At 39.5% G+C, this 10,267-nt stretch overlaps 2 protein-coding genes across 2 annotated transcripts in view; both read right to left on the reverse strand.

Moving 5' to 3' along the window:
* Positions 1 to 571, reverse strand: part of LOC106516111 (thiosulfate sulfurtransferase/rhodanese-like domain-containing protein 1) — a 2,118-nt gene extending 1,547 nt beyond the window's left edge. The window contains exon 1 of the mRNA XM_014006308.1: positions 503 to 571. Coding sequence (XP_013861762.1) covers positions 503 to 515 — 13 coding nt within the window. The 5' untranslated portion in view covers positions 516 to 571. The remainder of the gene's footprint in view (positions 1 to 502) is intronic.
* A 418-nt stretch (positions 572 to 989) lies between these two features.
* Positions 990 to 3,436, reverse strand: LOC106516121 (leucine-rich repeat neuronal protein 4). The gene is made up of 2 exons (XM_014006317.1): positions 3,182 to 3,436; positions 990 to 2,067 (listed from the first exon to the last, which is right to left on the reverse strand). The coding sequence occupies exon 2, from the start codon at positions 2,063 to 2,065 to the stop codon at positions 1,199 to 1,201; it is 867 nt and encodes a 288-aa protein (XP_013861771.1). The 5' UTR covers positions 2,066 to 2,067; positions 3,182 to 3,436; the 3' UTR covers positions 990 to 1,198.
* Between the last annotated feature and the right edge of the window lie 6,831 nt (positions 3,437 to 10,267).

Below are 10,267 nucleotides of genomic sequence, written 5' to 3' on the forward strand. Positions count from 1 at the left end.
GTGTGTGTGTGTGTGTGTGTGTGTGTGTGTGTGTGTTTCTGTAAACTGAGTGTGAAGCTACACCAGCCATTGATGAAACAGGGTGCTACAAATGTCGTAAATATTTTTTACGTTGGTTTGTTTTGTGATGGTTATGTGCATTTTTCATGGACACAGGCAGCTTCCGGTTTGACCTTATATAGACGACTAAGACCACCTGAAATATGCAACCAATGAAAAATAAGATATAAATAACAAACGATGATCTGTGCACTGAACCGCTTCCTGATTAAAACTTATGCAGATACAAATGAGTGGACTGTATACATATTTAGGTCTGTAAAACTGTCCATGTAATCTGTTACAGGTTTACAAAACACCTATTATGTACCTAAATTATATACGATTACAAAAATATTATACAAGCTATTTATTAGATATGACATAAAATGCACAATGTTTCTGTCTTCATCTCTCCAGTTAAATTATACCTGTTCGAATGAGTGACTTGTCTTGGACTCACCTGTGTGCTCCATCCTGGTTCCTGAGTGGAGCTGTGAGTTTCAACACTAATCTCTCCTCATGAGAAAACACTTTTTTCCATCTAAATGCCTCCTGACAGATAATTGGCTTGTGTACAGGGAGTGGGCGTGGCTCGGACTGAGAGACTCAGACAGCGAGCCAATAAGATCACAGTAAAAATTGTTGCTTGAGGCTTTTCAAAATAAAAGCAGGTTTATTCATGTTCACTGCCAAACCGTCGAAGTGCTTATTTTCATGCACACAACATGAAACATGCTTCCCTGAGCAATGAAATTCTTACTTTTCTGTCCAGAACGAACGCCAAGAGGATTTTTGCTGACTCCAGTCAGCTGTTTAGAAAGATTTACAAAGGGATGAAAGGCAAAAGTACAAAAAAATAACGTGCAAGTTAGTCTAATAATAGAATATGGCAAAAAGCAGTTATATGTGACAGTCAAGTGTGCAGTGAAATAACCCAGGACATCCACTTTTTTATATCAAAATAATTTTATTTTAAACATTTAGGTCAGAAACATAAACTCCATGATTTCAAACGAACAATTAAAATTAGATAGGACAAAAATAAAAAAGCTCTACATTAAGTCTACAGAAGTTAATTTGCCAGCAAATGAACCTGTAGTTATAACCTGTTAATCGACATTTTCAAAGTTTTGTTAGTACTCCTCAAAACAGCAGTTTAAACAACTTTTTCTGTTTGTAAAGCAAAGGTTTCTTTGTCTGAGAGACCAAGTGGTTTGTTCTGTAAGGCTGGATTGTAGTGGACGGTGTCACAGACTGTAGGACAGGTCTCCTTCAGCCCTTCAGTCCGGTGTCGCTTTGCCTTTTGATGCTTGTGACATTTGCAGAGAATCACAGCCAATATAACGACGAGGAGGAAGGCGACTCCTCCAGCTACGATCCAGATCAGTAGTTTATTGTTGAAAGAGTCCGTGTGGTCATACCTCTTGCAGGAGAAGTCCGAGGGACTGCTCTCTCCTGCGGCGTTCACAGCTTGCACACACACCTTCGTCCCGGCCTCCAAAGATCCCATCAAACCTCGCCGCGAAGCACCCCCAAACTCCAGCGTGCCATCAGCTCTGCCCTCAACAACCACCCTGTAAGAAGACACCACAGAAGATGGCGCACACCACTGTACCTCCACCTTCCCTACGTTCTCTCCTTCAGCGACGGGCAGCAACGTTTGGATGCGTGGCGCACGGGGAGGCACATCGCCTCCACTCCTCCCAGGACAGAGGCACCCAACGTCGGCAGAGAGACGCTCGCAGGGCGCCTGACTCTCCGAGCAGGGGTCATACGGACACAGCTTAGGCCTGCTGGCCAGAAGGGGAGTCTTCAGAGAGTAGGCCACCACTTTGGGAGGAGCGCTGTAGTCGTAGTCATACTCATCCGTGTAGTCATCAGGCGAGCCCCCGATCGTCATGAATTTGATCCGTCGGCGAGTTGTGGTTGGAGAGGTGGTGGCAGCGTGAGCGGAGAGGTGGGAGTGGATGAGAGGCAAAACCAAAAAGAGGAGTGCGGTTAAGTTCCTGCGCAGTGAGGCCATTTCTGTGGAACGAGCACAAACACATACATCACTCACACAGTTAGTCTAGAGTCATTCATTGTAAGACCGAGGAAGGAAATTCTTACTTGTCACTGTTTCTTTTGAGAAAGTGTCCCATATAAATATACACTAAGGTCAGTAATAACAATACAAAATAATTTTCTACGTCAGCACAAATACTGATACTAACACCAGCTTTAAATCTGTTTGCATCATTGGGAACAAGAGGTATAAAATATAAAATAAATCAAGCAAACCCAGTAATGACATCTGCATTTTATTCATGTCTTTTAGACATTAATACATGGGTGTAATTTGTGTGGGGGGTTAGGGGGGGTTATGACCTCCACTTGATTCAGTCAATATAACCCCCTCAATAAAATTATTCAATTTGCTCTAAAAGCATTACAATGTATTTTAACCCCAAAATATCCTGAATAATTTTACAAAAGTAAGTGATTCAATAAATAAATAAATAAACAAATAGAGACCCTAACACAACCAATGGTAGACTTAAAGTTATGCCTTTGCGTCCATAGATTTAAATATTTAAAACCCAGCTAATCAATGTTACTGCTGCAACTTAACACTCGAGATCCACATAAAATCACTAAATACAAGAAAATACTTAAAACAAAAATATAAGACACTTTTATCAATGTCCAGCCTTAACCATGTGGACATTTGTAAGGAATCTGTCCAACATCAGAAACAGCCCAAATGGTTTTGTTTTTTTCTCACCACACTTTTCAGCAAAGAGATGGCTCCGAATCTACGTAAACATGTGCAACATTCTAGTTTCCATCCTGTAAACACTCTAAGATAAATAAATCTGAGTGCTGAAAGCGTTGTTTTATTTTTATGAGAGGTGACCCCGAACAGCACGCCCATTTTCTCCTGGCAGCAAACCAAACAAGTTCTGTGGGAGCCCAAAACTGAAAGAGCAAATGTTGGTTTGGACTCTAGCTGATTTTTAAACGAACTCTGAACCAGAGACAAATTATCTTGTGCCTTTAAAAGCAGCTCGTGATGACAGAATTTCAGAAAGTAGTTTTGCAGCTGTTGCAGCAATGATGACGATGAGTGAAAAACGTAGTGAAAAATATTCAGCTGTACCTGTGTGTCGCTGTAAAGCTGATGGATTCTTGTGCTCTCTTTCGGCTCTTTGTTCCAGCTCTGGCTGCTGTTTCCATGTGCTCACAAATGCCTGCAGTTCTCACTGTTTTAAATCTGTTTCTCAGACTCCCTCCTCCTCAGCAACACCCCCTCTTTTTTTTCTCTCCCCTCAGTGCATCTCCCTCCTCAGCTTTCTGTCATGCTCAGTGGTTTTTTTTTATTTTTTTCATGCTGCCTACTCTTTCTCAGCCAGACTTTCAGTGCTTTTTTTTGTTGTTGTTGTCTGGAATTTGTGGGTGAATGTGGGTTGTAGTCGGTGGGGTGAGGGGTGTTACCACGAGGCTGCGTGTTGTTCAGCATATTAATTTTCTGAGCTGCAGCAGGAGGCAGGCTTGTGCTTGTTGCAGTTTGTGTTTGACTTCTCTGCTTATGCCTGTTTTTGATCAGCTGTTTTTACAGCTCAGCTTCCCGCGTTCTCTGCAAGTGTTTAGTTTTTTTTTGTGGGGAAAAATGGGGTCACTTCACTGTGTTTATGAGGAGCTTTCGGGGGTAGGGGGTAAGGAATGCATGCATGTTTATTATAGACTCCCTCCACCTCTTGGGTGACCCCATTGTGGCAGAGGAATGAAACATGGATGCTTTCTCTTTTAGTCCTTTTATGGGTAAAGTTGGCTAAGTGGGCATGTTGTTTTTTTCCTTTCTCAACCGCAACTGTGGTACCAATGAGAGGAAAAGTACCAGGCAAGAAGCAAACTTTCAGATTTAAAGGATTTATTCAACCTGCACTTGTAAAAGTAGGCTACATGTATATAGCTATAACTTCAGTTTTTAGGCTGGAGAAAGGACAGAGAATGTGCTAAAAACATGAAATCAAAGCAATCATTTTTCTGAGAGTTTTGCCGATAGACTCGACAGAACTGCTGAGCAAACTTGGTGGTACCATGGCTCTGTTGGTGGAGTTGTTGCCCAGCCCAGGACCTTTCTGTGGAGAGTTTGTGTTCTCTCTGTGGTTGCATGGGTTTTCTCCCACAGACCAAAAACATGACTGTTAGGCTAATTGGTAACTCTACTGTCCCCAGGTGAGATCGTGAAACGTTTATCTCATTTGTCTCTATGTGTCCCTGTGATGGACTGGAGACCTGTCCAGGCCCACCTCTTGCACGGTGACTGCTGGATATGGGCACCAGTGACCCTCGTGACCCTGAAAGGAAGAAGTTGGTACAAGATAATGGATGATCAAAAAGAAAAAAATTGTATAGGTCTTCTGGACGGGTTATTCTCTAATGAAACGTTTAGTCTCTCCTCCAAGAGACTTCTTCAGTCTGAGAGTTTCAGGCAAAATTCAGGCTTTTAAGCCCTGCCTCCATGTGAGAGAGGAGTAAAAGAAGCCATTTTTGTGAAGAAAGACCGTCCATCATTAAACAGAGGTGGAGGCCTCCGTTTTCAGTTGTCCCCCTCCTACAGTGCTGCTATTGCCAGTATCACTCCACCCCCTGTTAACAATAGGTGTTAATTAGGTGTCAACGATAGCCATGTGATGTGAGTATCAGTCACATGGAGGCAGGGCTTAAAAGCCTGAATTTTGCCTGAAACTCTCAGACTGAAGAAGTCTCTTGGAGGAGAGACGAAACGTTTCATTAGAGAAGAACCCGTCCAGAGGACCTATACAATTTTTTTCTTTTTGATTTTTTACCTGGATTACTGAGATGCATCAGGACATAATGGATGATGAACAAACTATTAGTCTGAGCACAGGGGCGGAACTAGATGCGTTTGCTTGGGGTGGCACGGGTGGCCAAGGTGGTTTTAAGGGGGCCACATACAAATAAATAAAACCACTCTGGATTTCAAAATTCAAGATGGTCGCCACAGCTAAATTCAACCAGCTCTAATTTAGCTCTTATAAGAAATATTGAGATGAAATTAATGAATTTTGTGTGTGATTGTAGCGAAGAATTACCCCCCCCCCAAAAAAAACATATTGATTGTCAGTCCCAGCTAAGATGACTTCTAATGCTCATTTTTAAACACACAGCTGAAAATTAGCGTAGTAGTAGTAGCCAAGAAACAATCTTTTACAAAATTTGATTTCAAATACAAAATCCAAGATGGCTGCCAAAGCTAATTTCAGATGGCTACAACTCTGCCGTTTTTAGTATTATTGAGCTGAAATCTGGTGGGGTGTTAGCCAAGAGCTCAGCTAGCAAAAAAATTGTATCTCATTGTATGCTCATCCTTAAAATGCAAACCCCACTTCACTTGTCAATCATTTGGCGGTGGCACTCAGGGTGGCTAATCAGGTTGCCACTCCTCTGGCTCCGCCTCTGAACACAGCTAAAACAAAATGTAACTGCAATTTCCTATATTTTATTGAGGTTTATGCACATTTTTTACACACCTTAACACTGTCGTCACATTTTAAGTCACAAGGTTTACAGGGAATTATAGAGATTTTTACAGATAAATATACAGCAGAGACGAGGGGGTTCATGTTTGGCAGCATTTTGATAATATTTCTATTTTTTTTTGCCAAAATAAAAGAAATCCAAAATTTGATGGCAGTGTTATGGTTTAAATATTAACATTTGCATGAACTGGAGTAAAATTTCTGAGACCGGCGCTGTTTTATGATGGCAATATCCGCTTCGTAAATGGATCTGTTTGGTCTAGCTCTTTATGTTTTTTATCTTATCAGTGTGATTTGAATTAATCCAGTTCCAACGCAGATTTTGTAGTTTTAAAGCCGTCTCAGATTACCTGGTTGTTTTGTTAGAAATAGGAATTTCCTTTCAATCATGACCCCCAAGATGCCTCGGAAGTTCTCCGTGTCGTTCACTGTTACTCATTGTTGCAACTATAATTCCATATAAACAATAATGTAATGCTAAACTGAAAGGTCTGTTTAACTGAACCCCTGTGAAACTTTGGAGACTGGAACTGTTTTACATCAATCCATATGGATCCAGTCTGGGTTCTGACTAGCCCCTTAGTTCCATTGAACATAAACTCTATTTTCCTAAACAGAGGCAATTCAAAAAGCAGTAAAACAGCGTGTGAATAATTTGTAACTTATGTACAAAAACACTCAACTATTCTAAATGCTTTGTTGTTAATATGGAACTGGAGGGAGTGCAATGAGACGCTCCTATAAAACTTTCTTTGATTTCTTGTAAAGAGGAGTGAATTCTTTCACATTTAGCCTGGATTAGTGTTCAGAAAAGGTGGCGCCTGGATGATGTGTAACCTCATCCCATTGTTGTGAAATTCATCCTAATGTTCCTTTCTTTGGGCTAGATGACACACGCCCGGTTCTCGGTGGGTGTTTTCCTTCTGTGCCACTCGTCTGTAAAATAATAATAATAATAAAAAAAATCCATCTTTGAAATCTCATCAACATGGAAACCGACCCAAAGGAAAAATGTGAAAGTTGATCGAATGGCTGAAAGCTGGAACGCACGACTTTGTTCTCGTCACAAACTTTTTTAAAATCAGAAATCATCAGAAAATATTTTTGTTGCTCAAGTTTTTTTTTTGGTGGGAAAAACAAAATCGTTAAATTTCCATGAGCACTATTGAGTAGTTTTTTGATCATTTTTCCCAAACTGATTTAATTTCATACCCTGTGGAGCATGAAAACACAGGTGATAGGTTCAAGGAGTTTTAATTAACTTTGTACCTTTATCATTATTTTTGCTGTGTAAGTGGGAGCGTTGCAAAACAAATGTCCGAAACACGTCAAGTATTTTATCATATTTGTGACGCTTTTCAAAATCTGTGAGTAACAGCTCTGTCACGATCTGTCTATTGGGTTGTTTCTGGTAGATTTGTGTGTCCTTTTAGATTTATTTCCTTTGTTTGTCATTGTGATTTTTTAAAGTTTTTATATTGTTTCTCCCCTAATGTACCATCAGTTTACTCTTCCCGAGTCAGCTGCTCCTCAGCTCCTGCCCCTCTCACCTGTTCTCAGTTGTCATTTTGCCTCAGAAATCTAAAGTCATGCCAGCTTTTTGCTTTTCCTTACTAAATCTTTAAGTTTTTCTTTGAGCTCGCTGAGTTTGTCTACAATCCTGGCTTCAACCTCTGCATCCATGACAAAGACAATAAATAATTTTACCTTTGATTCATGTAATGAGACACAAAGTGGCACAAGCATCATTTCTTTCTTTCTCTTTTTACTAATTTAATGATGTTTTACTGTTGATGTAGGCCACTGCTGACTGTTTAATTATATATTCTATAAATTGTAGGTTAACTGAGGCTGTTCATGTGCTGTAGTAATACAGTTTGGGTTAACGTTAGATATTTATCTTTCAGTTCAGAGTAACAACCCATCAATCATGATGACACCCTCAGGATGAATTGTAATAACACACACTTTAACTTCCCCAAAACTTTACTTCATGACCGAACTCCAGTTCAGAGCATCACTTTCAAAGCATCGCTGCAGTTGTGTTGCAACAAACCCCCATGGAAGGATTGTGAAATATTCCTGCAATTGCACCTTATCGCCACTTTTTATCGATTTTATTTTGGCTACAGCAGACAGCCATCTGCTCCAAATCTGCCCCCCTTCTCAGCTTCTGTAGCTGATAAGATCCAACAGGTTGTTTGCTAACTTGCTTGGATGAGGCTGCTACAGCCGAAACTCAGTCATCATCCAGTTAAGAATGACACACTCTATTACCAGACTCTAAATGCATCCACACCCCAAATTAAGACGTTTTAGCATGGGCTGGGCTAAAAAAAGAGGTTTCTAAAAAAGCACGCAGAGACACGGCAGCAGAAAGTTGTGAGGATGTTTGTGTTGTTGTTAAGACAAACACAAACCAATATGGATAAAAAGCCTGCAGACACACTTTAACACAACATGTGTGTGTGAGTGAAATGAGACTAAATTGTTTTATGATGAAAAAATGGAGACACGTTTGATCAATTTGTTAATGCTTTGTTGAGCAATTTAACACACAGTGAGTATTGTTAAACAAAGAATACAGTGTTATAGTGTTATTAAAGGGTTTTGTTCTGTAACACTCGTGATTCCCGGACGAATGACTGAACTCACCTTTCAGGTGAAACCAAGCATGACACAGGACGTGTGTATTGGTTTACCCACGATACACATCAGTGTATCACTGCAGCCACGTATCAGTGCACTGTTTTAAAGCTCTGTTAAAGGAAAGCATCGTCACTGAAACTATGGGAGTTTATTCAATATGTTTTTTCTATTTCCTTGCCAATATGTTCAAGTTTTAGTCCAGCTGCGCTTCTTAAGTCCCAGAGGAATAAAGGAAGCGTGAGTCATAGGACTCGAGATAATGATTTGCTTTCTGAAGCAGATTCCTCTCCCACCGTCCTACAAGTCTGAGCAAGAAGCTGGACATGTGAACCTGCACGGATCTCCAAGGCAACAAACTCGCCAGGGATTTTTCAGAAGTCCTCACCAAAACCTTCATTTGTGTTCGATAAAACTGGACCCGTTTAAAGCGGAGGTTTCCTCTTCTTCACAGCTTCATCACTCAGACACTCAGTGGAGCTCCAGCTGAACTGATCAAAGTGAGAAACATGTGGGCCTCATTCCCCTCCTGCCCACACCTCTCTGAGGAGTTCAACTATTTTTTGTGTTTAAAAGGAAAGCACCGCCACTGGCTGGATCTGAGTCACCTTTGACCTCCGCTTCATTCAGAAAGAATCTTGGGGTGTTTTTTTTATTTTATAACCAGACTGTTGGTGGTGAAGTGAGCAGCTAATTTTAGCCTGAAGACCCCGTGGAGACAGAGTGGCTACAAAAACCCACCGGATCCTCAAGAGGCTAATTGGAAACAGGCTCGAGATGATGCAGCGACTTCATGTCGTCTCTGACTTTACAACATTTCTCTGGAGTTATGTGACCAGTTTGGTATTTGTGACAAAAGTATTTGGAATCAGATAAAGAATTTGCAACGTTTTATTCATAAAAGGCCAAAATAAATCTCCATGATCATATTTCTCACTATGACAACTAATGACCTGCTTAATATTCAGTACTGTAGCGTGTTATCACCAGCATCTATAGGTGTGAACTTTTATGTATTTACAATAAATACAAGTGGTTATTTTATATCTTTCAAAACTTCCATATTGTTCACCTGAAACTCATCAGACTGAAGAAGTCTCTCGGAGGAGAGATGAAACGTTTCACTAAAGAAGAACCCGTCCAGAGGACCGACTTGTTTTTTTCTTTTTGATTCATATTGTTCAGTTTTACTTCACAAAAGGCTTTTCATTTATTTTGAATAGTTAATATAAATTACATTTTAAATAACCAGCACTGTAATAAAAGTTGATAAGAAATCAGAGTTTTTGTTGAGGATGAAGTTAAACAGCATTAAATCAAACCAAAGCAAATTAGTATTATTTTGATTTATTTTCCCTTTTGTTTCATGTCTTTGTTTTTAAAATGTATTTTTTAAACTGTAGCAAAAAAAATAAAAAAAGACTAACTTAAGTTGTAACATACAAAAAGACAGTTTGTCTGTCATTTCTGATTGATAATATGTGACCAGATTTGTTTTAGTGCTGATTAACGCCTCACATGGGGTTATAGCGCCTCCCAGTGGTTGATCCGTGTTATTGATGTTTTGACCAGATGAATCTTTTTAAAACAGAAACATTATCAGTCGTTTTAACCATTTTGTGATTTTCTAATTCCAGCTAGTGAATTTATAAATAGGCAGATAGAACAATACACACATTTCTTATATTTTAAAGATTTTTTAAAAAGCATTTAATCTGCAATTTAAACAATTTTTTTTAATTAGAGGCAAAATAACATCAAATTCAGATTTCCTCACACATATATGCAAACTATTTATTTATTTATTTATTTATTTATTTATTTAAAACCAAATGTATTTTCAGGATACTTTTGTGCAGCCATGCAGCTCATCAGATCTGTTCTTTACATAAATACTGAATTCCACCTTTCTTCCAACACACCACGTGTGTTTACCTCCACTGGGCTGAAATACCACTTAAAGGATCAGTTACTGACTTGGTTAGGAAAAAAAAAAACAAAAATATTCCAATTTGACAGCTTTTTGTGCAGAC

The sequence above is a fragment of the Austrofundulus limnaeus genome, unplaced genomic scaffold, assembly GCF_001266775.1.
Source record: "Austrofundulus limnaeus strain Quisiro unplaced genomic scaffold, Austrofundulus_limnaeus-1.0 Scaffold1, whole genome shotgun sequence".
Taxonomy (NCBI): Eukaryota; Metazoa; Chordata; class Actinopteri; order Cyprinodontiformes; family Rivulidae; genus Austrofundulus; species Austrofundulus limnaeus.